A 16029-nucleotide genomic window follows, 5' to 3' on the forward strand; every position below is an offset into this window, starting at 1 on the left:
ACTGGAGCCCACTCCCAGAGGTTTCATTATTTGGTATTCTGCTGGTTTAAAAGTGTTTTTTTCCCCCTCTTTAATAGAAAAGGAAAAGAATTGATGAAGTTGAAGCCAGTTGGTAGTTGTCTTCCATAAGAGTAGGACAGTTAATTCAATCCAGAGTAATAGGAGTGGGTTGCCCAGGAAGGTTGTGGATGCCTCCTCCCTGGAGGAGTTCAAGGCCAGGCTGAACGAGGCCTTGAGCAGCTGAGTCCAGTTGAGACGTGTCCTGTCGCACAGCAGGGAGGTTGGAGTCAATGATCTCTGAGGTCCCTTCCTGCCTAAGCCGTTCTGAGTTTTGCTCCCAAACTCCTGCTATGGTCTGAGAGTCACTCCCCATTGCCTACAGCAAGGCCATGGTGGGACAGTATTCCCCGGGGCTGGGGGGTTTGTGGCATCCCAGAACCAAGCCTGAAAGCCCTCTGCTGCCTTTGCTGTGGGCAGCTCATGAGCAGCGTGCCAGCCCAGACACAGTGCCAGAGGGAGCGCCGCCTGCCCTGCCACCTGCCTCAGCGACACCAGTGCAGATTGGACTCACTGGTGGGGTGGAGGTTGCAGTAGTCCTTATCAGCCCCCCTCACGTTTCTGCTGTATGGAAGCCAGCACCCTCGGGGCTTGGACACCTGTAAATGTTGCGGCAGCAGCATCTGGCTGGGCAAGGAAAGGGCAGGAGGTGGCTAGTGACGGGAGCAGCACTACGGTCAGGCTGCTTTGGCTTGCCTCAAGCCTGGTTGGCCTTATCTGAAGGGCCACCTGTGATTTGCCTTTATTTTTAGGAGCACTTAGAAGTCCATCTCCTTTCTTGGATGCTTTGTGTAAAGTTGGGCTATTTACATGTGCAGTAAATGTTCTGGCCCCTCTCCAAACTGCTATCTCCCATCGCCTGGGGAGAGGGTGGGTTGCTTTCTGGTTCGCATGATGGACATCTAGCGGTACAGTGCACAGGCCACCACAGCATCCTTGGTGGAGCCCCCTGCCTCTGCTGCTGCAACCTACTGCCTCGTGGGAACCAGTGTGCTCCTGCAGCAGGGAGGTCTGCAGCGAGAAGGTTGTTCCTGGCCTTTACTGGTGCAGGCTCTGCCAGTTGTTAGCCTTGCTTTTATACCCTGGGGCAGCACTGGCATAGGAGCAGAAGATCATAGAATGGTTTAGGTCGGTAGTGGCCTTAAAGATTATCTACTTCCAAGCCCCCTGCCATGGGAAGGGACACCTGCCACTAGACCAGGTTGCTCAAGACCCTGTCCAGCCTGGCCGTGGACACTTCCAGAGATGGTCAGGTTGGGTCCAGAGTGGTTTAAAGCTGAGTGTATCAGCTGCACTCTGTGCAAAGAAAGTTCCTCCTGGAGGCTAAGACCTTTCACACTTTGCTTTGACTATCACTTTTGTTAACACCTGCATGAAACACAAGCTGGGAGTTGGAAGTGTGCTGTGTAATTCAGTCCAAACTGCACATCAGGTGTGGGTTTGTTTCTGGGTTGCCCTTGCCCATCTGTCAGGCTGGGTGCTTGGCCTTCTCTCTAGCTGGACTGGCCACAGTGCCCACAGCCAGCCTCCTGTCTAGAAGGATACACATGTGCCTGGCCCAGGCCACTGCCCTGCATGGGCCTCAGAGTGCTGCCACCAATCTTTGGGGCAAGTGACTTCATTGTGGCCGTTTCCTTCCTCAGCTTCTGCTCTGCTACCTCATCTTCCCCATCTCACAGGATGCCTTCTTGGCCTCTGTCCCTTTGCTCTATTGTGTGCAAACAAGCTGTCCGGAGTGGTGGGATGGAGCAGGTGGAGCTGTGAGCAGGAGCACGTGTGGTTTAAAATAGCTCCTGTATCCAGGCAGCTGGCTCTGCCTGCCCGACCTGCAGCTGCTCTGGACAATGGAATGTCCTGCTCTAAACAGCAGGAGCCCAGCAGCTGGGGGGAAATGGAATAGAATGAAATAGAATTATTTCAGTTGGAAAAGAACTGTGTCCAGCTCTGGGCCCTCAATATAAGAAAGATACTGAGGTACTGGAAGGTGTCCAGAGAAGGGCAACAAAGCTGGTGAGGGGCCTGGAACATAAACCCTGTGAGGAGAGGCTGAGGGAGCTGGGGGTGTGCAGCCTGCAGAAGAGGAGGCTCAGGGCAGAGCTCATTGCTCTCCACAACCACTTGAAAGAAGGTTGTAGCCAGACAGGGGTTGGTCTCTTCTCCTAGGTATGCAGTGACAGAACAAGAGGACACAGTCTCAAAATGTGCCAGGGCAGGTTTAGGCTGGACATTAGGAAGATATTCTTCATGGAAAGAGTGATTGGCATTGGAATGGGCTGCCTAGGGAGGTGGTGCAGTCACCATCCCTGGAGGAGTTTAAAAGGAGACTGGGTGAGGCACTTGGTGCCATGGTTGAGTTAATTAGAAGGGTTCGGTGCTAGGTTGGACTCGATGATCCTAGAGGTCTCTTCCAACCTGGTTACTTCTATGATTCTGTGACCTCTTAGACCATCGAGTCCAAACATCTCTAGCACCACCAGTGCTACTAAACCAAGTTGCATGCCCACACGTTTCTTGAACACCTCCAGGGGCAGTGACTCCACCACCTCCCTGAGCAGCCTGTTCCAATGCCTGACCACTCCTTCACAAGAGAATTTTTTCCTAATCTCCAACCTAAACTTCCCCTGGCACAATTTCAGGCCATTTCCTCTCATTCTATCAGCTGATAATAGGGAGAAGAGACCAGTCCCCACCTCACTCCAACCTCCTTTCAGGGAGTTGTAGAGACAGTGAGGTCTCCCCTCAGCCTCCTCTTCTCCAGACCAAACAACCCCAGCTCCCTCAGCTGCTCCTCACCAGACCTGTTCTCCAGACCCATCGTCAGTTCTGTTGCCCTTCTCTGGGCATGCTCCAGTGCCTCAATGTCCTTCTTGTAGTGAGAGGCCCCAAACCAAACCCAGTATTTGAGGTGTGGCCTCACCAGTGCTGAGTACAGGGCACAATCACTTGCCTACTCCTGCTGGCCACACTATTCCTCATCCAGGCCAGGCTGCTGCTGACCTTCTTAGCCACCTGAGCACACTGCTGGCTCACATTCAGCTGGCTGTCAACCAGCACCCCCAGGTCTTTTTCTGCTGGGCAACTTTCCAGCCACCTACAAAGCTGCCCAGAGGCTCAGCCAGGAGCCTCTGGGTCAGGACTACCTGCTGCCTCATGGTGGAACAAACACCCCTGTGGTGGGCCACTCAGGGGTATGCCTCTGGGGAAGAGGCAGAGCAGAGCACAAGGCTCACTACAGATGCTCACCACATCTTGGTGACAGGTTGCTGCCATTTAGGGTCTGCACTCCTTGGAACATCATCAGACTACTAACAGCTGTATGGCTCGCTTCTTGCTTTCATCTCCTTGTTCCAGTGGTTTGTGGAGGACTTTATGTGAGGTCTCTTCCAACCCTGGTGATACTATGATACTACTATGATACTTTATGTAGAGAGGTGCTTATGCCGGCTGTTGAGATGTTCCCTCCATCCACACTCACTTGTGTCCTCTCATGGTCACACTGAGCTTTTCTCCACAAGCAGGGCAGGAGTGCAGCCCGAGCCTGGTATCAGCATTTGTGATCGACCACAGCAGTGGTCTGGCACTGTGTGCCCAGGAGTGGATCATCTCCAGCCACTGGTGGGTACTGAGTCCACAAAAGGCAGCTTGTCCACATCACTGGTAACCTCAGCAAGGACATGAAGGTGTAGACCTGCTGTCTGTGTAAGGGTTAAAGCAAACAGAGCTGTGGGGTTGTCTGGGATGGGCAAGGCAGAGAGCTGCGACCTCTTCTCACTGCTCCTCCACAGATAGGTCCTTTGGCTGCCCGAAAAACCTGGTCACACCCTGCTCAGGGACACGTGTGACTGCTGAAGTACCTGGGCTTGCCCGAGCTCCTCCTGGTCTCATTTCACTCATCACTCTCCCTTCTTTCCAAGAAAGAGGATGGCACTGTGAACCGGGACTTCAAGAAGACACGGACAAAGGAGCAAGTCATGGAGGCCTTCAGGGAGTTCACCAGGGGAAACCGCAACGTGTTGGTGAGTGGGGGATGCTGAGGGGGCTGCCAGGAGAGGGCTCCTCTTGCAGAGGCTGCCTTCAGCTCATCAACTCTCTGCCCTGAAGGGCTGCAGCCTGAGCAATCTCTTTAAAAGGCATGGAGAATGGCAAAGAGCAGCCTCATCCTGGCACAGGGCTGAGAGGAGAGCAGGGGAGGGGTAGAAGGGGGCACAGTCTCAAGTTGTGCCCGGGGAAGTATGGGCTGGATGTTGGGAGGAAGTTCTTCCCAGGGAGAGTGATTGGCATTGGAATGGGCTGCCTGGGGAGGTGCTGGGGTCGCTGTCCGTGGAGGTGTTCAGGAGGGGACTGGATGAGGCACTTGGTGCCATGGTCTAGATGATTGGATAGGGCTGGGGGCTACGTTGGACTGGATGATCTTGGAGGTCCCTTCCAACCTGGTTGATTCTATGACTATTCAAAGTTAGGACAAGAGGAAGTGGCCTCAAGTTGCACCAGGGGAGGTTTAGATTGGATGTTAGAAGAAATTTCTTCACTTAAAAGGGGTTGGACTTGAAGATTTCCAGAGGTCACTTCCAACCCATAGCATCCTGTGATCCTGTGAAGAGGTTCTCAAGTGCTGGTATAGGCTCCCCAGGGAGGTGGTTGAATCCCCATCTCTGGAGGTGTTTCAGAGATGCAGAGATGTGGTGCTGAGGCACACGGTTCAGCACCAGCCTTGTTAGAGTCAGAGGATGGTTGGACTCGATGATCCCAAAGGTCTTTTCCAATCAAAACAATTCTGTGGTTCTAGTTGATAAAGTTTACTGCAGCAGCACAGCTCAGGCCAGGTCAGAGTCTGCTGAGGATGCTCAAGGGTTGACCTCTAGCCTTGCTGCAAAGGCACAGCCATGCTCTGAGCCCTCGTCCCTGGGGGCTGTAGCAGCCTCTGAGCCTACTCTTTACCATGGTATGTGCTGGCATGGGCAGTGGAGGCTCCCACCCTGCCCTGCCATGGCTCACAGGATGAGTGGCTGAGGCATCCCTCTGCCTTCTCCTGCCACCCTTCCTGTGGGCAAGCCCTGGTTGGCATTTCCCAAGTTTCTCATGTTGCCAGGAGGAGAAGAGGCATAGCCCTGACCAGTAGGCAGTGACAGTGTCAAATGTCCTATCTGACAAAATGCTCTCATTTGAAGCTGTAGGATCTAAAGCCTACAAACTCAGCTGGAGTGGCCCTTGGGACTGCCTCCTTTAAACTGGTGTGTTTGCTCTGACAAGAGTTACCCAGGAATTATTCCTGGGTCTGAAACTGAAGTTGCCTGGCTGCATTTTATCCCCCAGGAGCTTGGAGCACACTCATACCATCGTGCCCTGGCTCTGGGTGGGGTTCCGTGGCCAATCTGCTGCAGTGTGACGATGCTCACATCTGCCCACACAGCCCAAGTGTGACAAGTTAGGTGTATTACAGTGCCCAGATACCTGCTGTGTGTGTTCCTTTGCTTAGTCCTTCTGTCTAAAGTTCAAACTGAGATATCAAAGGACCTCCCCAGGAATGTTTAGTGCCTTCCAGCAATGGTATCAACTCTGCAGAATCACAGAAAGTTAGGGATTGGAAGGGAGCTCACAGAAAGTTAGGGATTGGAAGGGAGCTCAAAAGATCATCCAATACCAACACCCTGCCAGAGCAGGCTCATCTAGGGCAGGTTACACTGGAACACATCTAGGTGGGTTCTGAATGTCTCCAGAGAAGGAGCCTCCACAGCCAGGAAGAAAGGGATCTGGGTGTACTGGTGGATAATAGGCTGAAGATGATCCAGCAGTGTGCCCAGGTGGCCAAGAGAGCCAATGGCATCCTGGGCTGGCTCAGGAGCAGTGTGGCCAGCAGGACAGGGGAGGTTATTCTGCCCCTGTGCTCAGCACTGCTCAGGCCACACCTTGAGTGCTGTGTCCAGTTCTGGGCTCCTCAATTCAAGTGAGATGTTGAGGTGCTGGAAGGTGTCCAGAGAAGGGCAACAAAGCTGGTGAGGGGCCTGGAACATAAACCCTGTGAGGAGAGGCTGAGGGAGCTGGGGGTGTGCAGCCTGCAGCAGAGGAGGCTCAGGGCAGAGCTCACTGCTGTCTACAACTACCTGAAGGGAGGCTGTAGCCAGGGGGGGTTGGTCTCTTCTACCAGGCAACCAGCAACAGAACAAGGGGACCCAGTCTCAAGTTGTGCCAGGGGAGGTCTAGTCTGGCTGTTAGGAGGAAGTTGTTGTCAGAGTGATTGGCATTGGAATGGGCTGCCCAGGGAGGTGGTAGAGTCACTGTGCCTGGAGGTGTTGAAGCAAAGCCTGGCTGAGGCACTTAGTGCCATGGTCTGGTTGACTGGATAGGGCTGGGTGCTAGGTTGGACTGGATGAGCTTGGAGGTCTCTTCCAACCTGGTTGGTTCTACAACTCTATGATTCTCTCTGGGCAGCCTGTTCCAGGACTCTCTCACCCTCACAGTTGATAGTTTTTCCTTAATTTCATGTGGAACTTTCTCTGCTCCAGCTTGCACCCATTTCCCCTTGTCCTGTCATTGGACATCACTGAGCAGAGTCTGGCTCTGTCCTTCTGACACTGCCCATCTTTATAAACATGAAGAGGTCACCTCTCAGTCTCCTCCTCCCCAAGCTAGAGAGCCCCAGCTCCCTCAGCCTTTCCTCATTAGGAAGATGTTCCACTCCCTTCAACATCTTTGTGGCTCTGCCCTGGACTCTTTCAAGCAGTTCCCTGAGGTCCTTCTTGAACTGAGGAGTCCAGAACTGTACACAGTATTCCAGATGTGGCTTCTTCAGGGCAGAGGAGGAGGAGAACCTCTGTTGACCTACTAACCACAGCCCTTCTAATACACTCCAGGATACTTTTGGCCTTCTTGGCCACAGGGGCACATTCCTGGCTCATTGTCATGCTTCTATCCACTAGAACATCCATATCCTTTTCTGCTATGCTACTCTCCAGCAGGTCAGTCCCCATCCTATACTGGCACATGGGGTTGTTCTTCCCCAGATGCAAGTCTCTGCACTTGCCCTTGTTATATTTCATTACACATCTCCTCTCCCAAGTCTGCAACCTGTCTGGTATGGCATTACAGAAGTGTCTCATGATGCTGGACTGACTGAGTGATAAAATGGCAGAGGAAGTGAAGAGTTGGCCCATTAGAAAGAGTACAAGTGAGAGGAAAAAGCAGCCCGGCTGTGGATGTGCAGCAGTGGCTGCTGAACTAGCTGTTCCCTCCTCAGGACCATCATGGATATATCAGGGAAGGTCTGCAGACAGCACTGCTCCAGCAAAGGCAAACATAGACCATAGAACAGATCATAGAATCAACCAGGTTGGAAGAGATGGCACCAAGTGCCTCATCCAGTCTTTTCTTGAACACCTCCAGGGACGGTGCCTCCACCACCTCCCTGGGCATCCCATTCCAATGCCAATCACTCTCTCTGACAACAACTTCCTTCTCACATCCAGCCTAGACCTGCCCTGGCACAACTTGAGACTGAGTCCCCTTGTTCTGTTGCTGCTTGCCTGGCAACAGAGCCCAACTCCACCTGGCTACAGCCTCCCTTCAGGTAGCTGCAGACAGCAATGAGCTCTGCCCTGAGCTCCTCTTCTGCAGGCTGCACACCCTCAGCTCCCTCAGCCTCTCCTCACAGGGTTTATGTTCCAGGCCCCTCACCAGCTTTGTTGCCCTTCTCTGGACACCTTCCAGCACCTCAACATCTCACTTGAATTGAGGAGCCCAGAACTGGACACAGCACTCAAGGTGTGGCCTGAGCAGTGCTGAGCATAGGAGCAGAAGAACCTCCCTTGTCCTGCTGGCCACACTGCTCCTGGGCCAGCCCAGGATGCCATTGGCTCAGAGCAGCTCACAGGATGCCCCAGAGGCTAATAGGGTAAAGTGACTCCTGGAACAGAGGAGAAACAGGTCTGTGGGGGAATGGTGAGTGCAGGCTGACTGAGGGACACTCCCAGCACCTCTCCATGCAGATGTGGTCTCATGGAGAGGACAGAGGGAGGGATGACTTTGCTGCCTGCCCCAGCAGCAGTTTGTGTGTGCTCGTCCTGCAGCGCTAACCGTCCGGGGGCTACTTCTGTCATTTCAGAACAGTTACCTGAACCGGTTGAAGGGTATCCGTGCCACCCTGGAGACCTCCCCCTTCTTCAAGTGCCACGAGGTAATGCTGCTGTCTGAACGGCTGCCTGCAAGTGTGAATGGGTTCATCTCAGCTTGTCTGAGCAGAGAAGTCAGAAGCTGCAATGTCCACAGTCTTGAATGTATTTCTGTACCTGTAATTTCACATTCCTGTTTACTCAGTATTCCTGTGGAAAGACAGCTGAGGACTGACCATGCATCTCTCTTGAGCTCAGCTCTGCTGATGACCAATGTTCATAGAGACTGAAAATGATCTAGGAGGAATTTGGGTTTATATGAGCAAGCAGCACTACAGGCTGGGGACAGAGTGGCTGAGAGCAGCCAGGCAGAAAGGGACCTGCGGGTGCTGGTAGGGAGTAGCTGAAGATGAGGCAGCAGAGTGCCCAGGTGGGCAACAGAGCCAATGGCCAGGAGCAGTGTGGCCAGCAGGGCAAGGGAGGTTCTTCTGCTCCTGTACTCAGCACTGGTCAGGCCACACCTTGAGTACGCAGTGAGGAATGAGAGCCTCTATTTACTAAAACGGGAAGACTGGGAATGCTTGATGTCCTCATGCTGTTCTACCTCTTGTCTGGAAGGATCCTCTTTAAAAGTCAGAACCCTAGGAGGAGAGGCTGGTAACCCACTGAGAGAGTGAGTATGTTGGTCTTGGTGTAGCTAGACATTTTAATCAGTGCAGATCCTCTGGACTGGGCCATTAAATGAGCTCTCTTCATCTATTTAATTGTGAAAGCATTGCCAAACCTTCATGTATGCATTGCAAGGATGATAAATGTCCTTTGCTGCATGTCTCAGAGAAAGGCAATGGAGCTGGTGAGAGGCCTGGAGCACAGCCCTGTGAGGAGAGGCTGAGGGAGCTGGGGGTGTGCAGCCTGCAGCAGAGGAGGCTCAGGGCAGAGCTCATTGCTGTCTACAACTACCTGAAGGGAAGTTGTAGCCAGGTGGGGTTGATCTCTTCTGCCAGGCAATCAGCAACAGAACAAGGGGACCCAGTCTCAAGTTGTGCCAGGGGAGGTCTAGGCTGGATGTCAGGAGGAAGTTGTTGTCAGAGAGAGTGATTGGCATTGGAATGGGCTGCCCAGGGAGGTGGTGGAGTTGCTGTGCCTGAAGGTGTTGAAGCAAAGCCTGGCTGGGGCACTTAGTGCCATGGTCTGGTTGACTGGCTAGGGCTGGGTGCTAGGTTGGCTTGGATGATCTTGGAGGTCTCTTCCAACCTGGGTGATTCTGTGATGATTCTATGACTGGGAAAAATCCTCACTGCAAAAGCATCGGGGGTTCTGCAGAGAAATGGCTCTGGAATGTGTGTCAGGTATTGTCTGGCTGCCAGTTGCTCCATCTGATTGAGTAAGGTTCCAACACAGCCATAAATCTCAGCTTGCCCAGAGATGTGGTTGGGGCCCCATCCCTGGAGATATTCAAGGTCAAACTGGATGGTGCCCAGAGCGACCTGATGTAGCTGGAGATGCCCTTGCTTACTGCAGGGAGTCTGACAAGATGACCTTTGAGGGTCCCTTCCAACCTGATGTGTTCTATGAATTGCAGATATCCCAAAACTGCCTTTGCCAAGCTGCTTGGGGCAACAGGGTGAGGACTCTTTCTTTGGTGGGGCTTCCCTCCAGAAAGGAGATGGGTACCCATGAAATTAACATCTACAGCAAAAACTCAGTTCTGGTGGGCAAAGAAAGAGTAAACACTGTTGTTTTATTGGGTTTTACTGTTTCAACAGGAATTAGAATTAAACAGATTCATAGAATTGTAGGTTGAAAGGGACCTGGAATGTCATCTAGTTCCAAGTCCCCTGCCAAGGGCAGGGACACTCTCCACTAGAACAGGCTCAAGGCATCAGCCACCGTGGTCATGTTACTGATTTAGCACTGGCTGTTGCATCTACTTAACAAAACTTGAGAGTGTGTGTCCATGGCACCTGTTGTCTGTGGGCAAAAGAGGAGTCCTTGAGGGAGCAGGAGCCACAGCTGTAAGAGCCCACTGTCCCCAAGGTGCTCATGGGGGGTCCTGCTGGGACCTGGTAGCACCACAGAGTGTTAAGGGTAGGGAGTGACCTTGAAAGATCATGCAACTCCCCTGCCAGAACAGGATCACCTAGGGCAGGTCACACCAGAACACATCCAGGTGGGTTTTGAAAGCCTCCAGAGGAGACTCCACAACCTCTCTGAGCAGCCTGTTCCAGTGCTCTGTCACTTTCTGTGGATCTGGAGCCTCCTCTTCTGCAGCTTGCACCCATTGCCCCTTGTCCTGTGATTAGGTATCATTGATGGATGGGGCCAAGCCTTCTGACAGCAGTGCCTGTAAGGCAGTTGGAAAGGAAATGTCAAAACTGAGGGGTTCAGGTCAGTTCAAGGCTGGAAACAAAATGCTCCCTGGATCCAAGTGCCAGGGTTTCACTGGAAAACACAGAAACAAAACAGCCTTTCAAGGAGGTTTTGAAAGGAGTTTCCACTCCTCAAAAGCTAAAAAAGAGCAGCTTTGACTTTCCAGCCCACTTTGAGACAAAGTGCAGCATAAGCTCTGCCTGCCCCTCCATGGGGCCCTCACTGGGCAGGGATTTGAGGAGGAGCTGCAGGAGAATTCAGTGACCCAGAACAAGCAAGTGAAGAATGTAAGCAAAAGGCTTTCCCTTAACGTTCAAATGCACTGCCCAGGCCAGGCCATGGCTATAAGAGCTGAGAAGAAGAGCTAAAGAGAAACATTTCTGGCAGATGATCGGTATCTCTGGACCTTGGAGGGGTTCCCAATGTGCTGGAGAAGGAAGTCCCCTAGAAAATGTAAATTCCTAACTGCTTTTGCAAACAGTACATGTCTGCTTAAAAAGGCTCTCCTGAAGTGCCTCAAACTTAAACCCTGCTGCTGACATGGATGTGGCAGTCTCTGGTACTAGAAATGCAGTGTCCAGCAGCAGCGAGGTGATCATCCCCCTGTACTTGGCTCTGGTGAGGCCACTGCTTGAGTATTGTGTTCAGTTTTGGGCACCTCAGTACAAAAGAGATGTGGAGGGGCTGGAGTGAGTGCAGAGGAGGGCAAGGAAGCTGGGGAAGGGCCTGGAGAATGATGAAGAGCAACTGAAGGAGCTGGGGATGGTTAGTTTGAAGAAGAGGAGGCAGAGGGAGAGACCTCATCACTGTCTGCAGCTACCTGAAAGGACATTGTGGAGAGGTTGGTGCTGGTCTCTTCTGACAGATAAATAGTGATAGAACAAGAGGGAATGGCCTCAAATTGCACCAGAGTAGAACATGAGGAAGGATTTTTTTTCACATCTGCCTGGGCAGGTGGCTGAGTCACCAACCCTGGGTGTGTCTAAAGGTCATTTGGAAGTGGTGCTTGGAGGTACGGTTTAGGGGTGAGCTTTGCAAAGTAGGCTTAATGGTTGGACTTGATGATCCCAGGGGGGGTTTCCAACTGGAATGATTCTGTGAATCTGTAACACTTAGTGCTGCTGGTTTTGAGGGCTGACACCAGCTGGTCATGCCCAAAGCTGTGCATCTCCACCTATCTGCAAGGCTTATGTCTTTGTGGCAGAAGGGCAGGAGCTTGTAATCCAGCAATCCGTGTACATCAGGCATTCTTTGGAAGGTAGTCTTCAGTTGGCACAGCTCTGAAGCACACCCATTGGTGCTAAAAGCTGCCTGGGGCAGGAGGTTCAGCAGAAGAGCACGGTGGTGAATGGCTTGACACCAATACATCTTCCTCCAGCACTGGAGAGCCACAGCAGAGCTGCTGCTGCATGGCAGCCTAGCTGGGACTCTGAGCTGGGATGGGCCTGGGCTGGAGGTACCCACCCTGCTGAGCATCTCTTTGTTCCATGGGTGGTGAGGATTGGGCTTGTGGGATCTCATCCTGCTGTGACAGGCCTTGAGCCATCTGCTGTCAGTGAGCTTCACCTCCCCAGATATCCCCACAGGCCAAGAGTTGCTGCAGGGTTTTCCCAAAAGCCCATCAGGCTATGAGTTAGCCCTCTGAAGCAGGTGCAGCCGAGTGAACTCATGCAAAAAGACATTCAGCTGTGTGCAGTTTGCATCCCCAAAACGCTTTGAGAGCCAGGAGGATGTTCTAGAGGGGATTTGGGTGCAATGGGATGATGTCTCAGGCCCGAGACAACACGTTGCAAGGAGCATGCCAAGCCCTGTGGTGATGCCCGGTGAGTGAAAGCAGCACAAGCCAGTCCCAAAGAACTAGCCTTGGGGACAAAGCAGCTGAAGGCTGAGACAGTTCATCTCATCTTTGTGTGGCAGAACACTGGAACAGGCTGCCCAGAGAGCTGGTAGAATCTCTGGAGATTTTCAAGGCCTGTGTCATCTGCTTAGTGTGGTCCTGCTCTGGCAAGGGAGTTGGACTCAGTGATCTTCAGAGGTCCCTCCCAGCCCCTGCCACTCTGTGATTCATTCCATCCTTGAGGACCCTGACTCAGTTTACAAAATGACATCTTTCATGCCTGTGATTTTCTGATCCTCCTGCCAAGAGCTGGGATTTGTATGAGTAAATCAGCTTGAATAAATACTACATTTGCATGCCAGCAACAGGCAGAGCTTGCTTCTGCCCATGCAAAATCTTGGTGTCTTGCAAATGAGAGATAGAGCAGGTGATAGAATGAGAGGGGATGGCCTGGAATTGTGCTATGGGAGGTTTAGGTTGGATGGCAGGAAAAAGTTCTTTCCTGAAGCAGTGGTGAGGCATTGGAATAGGTGCCCAGGGAGGTGGTGGAGTCAGCATCCATGGAGGTGTTCAAGAAATGTGTGGACATGGCACTCCGGGACATGGTTTAATGGCCATGGTGGCCTCAGGTTGATGGTTGGATTGGATGATCTTAGAGGTCTTTTCCAGACAAAACAGCTCTATGATCCTATGAAATGCAGCCTGAGATAAGGAGTCTGACAGCTCCAAGCTGGCTGAGAATGAGCAGTGGGAGCACTACTAACTGGTTTTTCCTCTCTGCAGGTAATTGGGAGCTCCCTGCTCTTCATTCATGACAAGAAGGAACAGGCCAAAGTCTGGATGATTGACTTTGGGAAAACCACCCCGCTGCCAGAGGGGCAAGTTCTCCAGCACAACGTGCCCTGGGTGGAAGGGAACAGAGAGGATGGCTACCTCTGGGGGCTGGACAACCTCATTCAGATCCTGACAGAGTTGTCTCAGAGCGAAGACTTGCATTAAAGCCGCGTGTCCAACTCTGCCACTACCCTAACCCCGTCCCCGACTGACTCTTCTGAACTGCACTACAAGACACTTTCCAGCCCTCACCCTTCCCTTTTGAAAGCTATACTCTCCCTATTTAATGTGTTTTTGTTGTGGTTGTTTTAGGTTGTCTTCTTTTGTTGATGTTTTTCCCCTCCTCTCCATGTAAATAGAGAGCTAACATGCCAGAACAAGCTGAACTTGAAACCTTGGCTTCACAGAGTCAGTGGGACTCTGCCAGCCGGGAGCAGCCCAGAGGGGTTGCTTAGGCAAGCTGTGTGCTTTGCCTATCGTGCTTTTGTCTCTTGTGCAGCCTGATTTTAAGAGGGCTGGTGGAGGAAGGAGCCTCTCCCAGTGCTGGAACTGGTATCTGCATCCCAAAACCACTCAGTGGGCTTGCCCCACAACTGTCTGGTGTGTGAGCAAGGTGTGGAGACAGTGAAAAAGCCCTTTGCTGGTCTCTGCTGTTCAGCCTAGGGAACTACCCGTGCCAGGTTTTTAAGAGATGCTAGAAGGGCAGATGTGGGTTTTTCTTTGTGTTCAAGACGTCCCATGGAGGTTGTTCAGTAATTGTCAGGTGGCACTGGAGGGTGAGGGTCTCCCTGCTGCTGTGGGACCCTGCGGTCAGGCTCTGCGGTATGGCAGCAGGCAGGGCCAGGTGCTCCTGCCTGGCGTCCCCCGTGGTGGGTGCACTGGTGAGCTAGGTCACACTTGGAGCTCTTCTCTAAAGACCCAGTTTCTCCCTGCTAGAGGCTGCTGCTGGGCCTCCAGCTCTACATGGGGATTGAAGACCGGGCAGAGCTGGGGCAAAGAAACGTAGCTGACAAAGGGCTACTATGAGACCTAAAGCAGCCACCCGGGGTGCTGAGTCTTTGTGGCAGCAGCCAAGCCCGTGCTTAGGGGCAGTGCTCGGCCCAGGGCAACCCTCCCACCTGCCGCCTCTCCACAGCTTTATCAGCAGCAGGTGAAGGGTCGCAGCGGCCGAGCGGCTCCGGAGGTGGCCGGGGCAGGCGGCTGCGGTGGAGCGGGGCCGGGGTCCGGCGCGGCCGTGCCTTGCCATGTGCGCCGCGGCGCTGGCTGCCGTGCTGCCGGGGTGCCGCGCTGCGGTGCTGCGGTGCTGCCGAGCTGCCGGGCTGCGGTGCTGCCGTGCTGCGGTGCTGCCGAGCTGCCGGGCTGCGGTGCTGCGGTGCTGCCGGGCTGCGGTGCTGCCGAGCTGCGGTGCTGCCGTGCTGCCGGGCTGCGGTGCTGCCGAGCTGCGGTGCTGCCGTGCTGCGGTGCTGCCGGGCTGCGGTGCTGCCGAGCTGCCGTGCTGCGGTGCTGCCGGGCTGCGCCCCCGTCTCGGCGCTGCCGGCAAAACAAGCCCCGTCCCTCCGCAGGGCGGAGGCCACGGTTCGACTTCCTGGAACATTTGAAGTAAGCGGCTCGCTAAAGGTCACCCGTGGAGAGAGAGGCTGGCGGGGGAGCAAGCTGCAGGGCAAGCCGGAGGGCCTCTCGTGTTGAGGACAGGCGGAACGTGCAGCACGGGAGGTGATGCAGGAGCTTGGCAGCTGGCAGCCACAGGTGTGTTACCTGCTCCAGCCCCTAAGCCACCCTCACATCGTTCCCCAGCGCCCCTGTGCCGTTGTTTGGTGGGTCCAGCTCCCTCTGTGAGGAGAAGTCTTCTGGCAGCAGTAAGAAGGAGGAGCTGGGCATCTGGCTGCAGCCATGCCCCAGCCTCTCTCGCAAGGACTAAAAAGCCTCCTTAGCTTTTTCTCGGTTCATATCTCCTCAGCCAGATGTCTTTAACTCACCTGATGCCATTGTAAATGATTGCACTTGTTTTAGCTCCTTGCCAGGCTTCCTAGAGTAGCCCATGTGAAAGTGCCTTATAGTCTCGGCCTCTGTTCCATTTAGTGTCATGCAAAAGGTTGGGTTTATATTTTTTGCCTTTTGTTTATTTGGTTGTTTTTCTTTTTAAAGTTATATTTATTTTCATCCCATTTTAATTGCACAAAACACTAAAATGTAATGCATGGAATCCCTCTTATTTTTTTTTTTTACTGTGTGTTTAAGTTTTTTAAACCATCCCTTTTCCAGCTTTGGAGAAAAGGTGTGACCAGGTATGCCTAGCTATGTACCACTTACTGCTGTACTTCAGCTTTCAGCAGCTCTTATATATGGATACTGTTTTTTAATGCCTCTTTATAAACCCAGACTCCTTGCTTCGTGGCTTTGGAAGAAGCAGGTTGCTCCTCTCAGGTGTCTTCTGCCTTTCTGGAGGCTGGAAGGGTTGCTCTGAGGGATTTTTTTTACCCTCCCCCCATTCCCACCACTCCTTTTGGTCATTGGGTAATAGAGAAAAGCCAAATGCGAACCAGTCTGAAACACCAATACACAGCACCTGTGAAACCATCCTGTAACTCTGCAAATAAAGGCATATGGGAAGCATTCTGCTGGCATGCGGTCTGTGTCCACCCCTCACAGCCTGGGAACAACCCAGGAGATGGCCTTTGTGTCCATGATGATCTGGGGGTGGGAGTCAGATTGCAACTGTGGTGGCAACAGCACTGCGTAAAAGCAAGAGTAGGGGAAGACTGGATCAGAAAGCAGTGTGGCCAGCAGAAGCAGGGAAGGGATTGTGTTCCTGTACTTAGCACTGGT

General features: G+C 53.0%; 1 protein-coding gene across 1 annotated transcript in view; it reads left to right on the forward strand.

Moving 5' to 3' along the window:
- Positions 1-14283, forward strand: part of ITPKB (inositol-trisphosphate 3-kinase B) — a 103878-nt gene extending 89595 nt beyond the window's left edge. Inside the window, exons 6-8 of the mRNA XM_064164694.1 lie at positions 3972-4073; positions 8156-8227; positions 13153-14283. Coding sequence (XP_064020764.1) covers positions 3972-4073; positions 8156-8227; positions 13153-13368 — 390 coding nt within the window. The 3' untranslated portion in view covers positions 13369-14283. The remainder of the gene's footprint in view (positions 1-3971; positions 4074-8155; positions 8228-13152) is intronic.
- The last annotated feature ends 1746 nt before the right edge of the window (positions 14284-16029 follow it).

This window comes from Pogoniulus pusillus, chromosome 25 (genome assembly GCF_015220805.1).
Source record: "Pogoniulus pusillus isolate bPogPus1 chromosome 25, bPogPus1.pri, whole genome shotgun sequence".
Classification (NCBI taxonomy): domain Eukaryota; kingdom Metazoa; phylum Chordata; class Aves; order Piciformes; family Lybiidae; genus Pogoniulus; species Pogoniulus pusillus.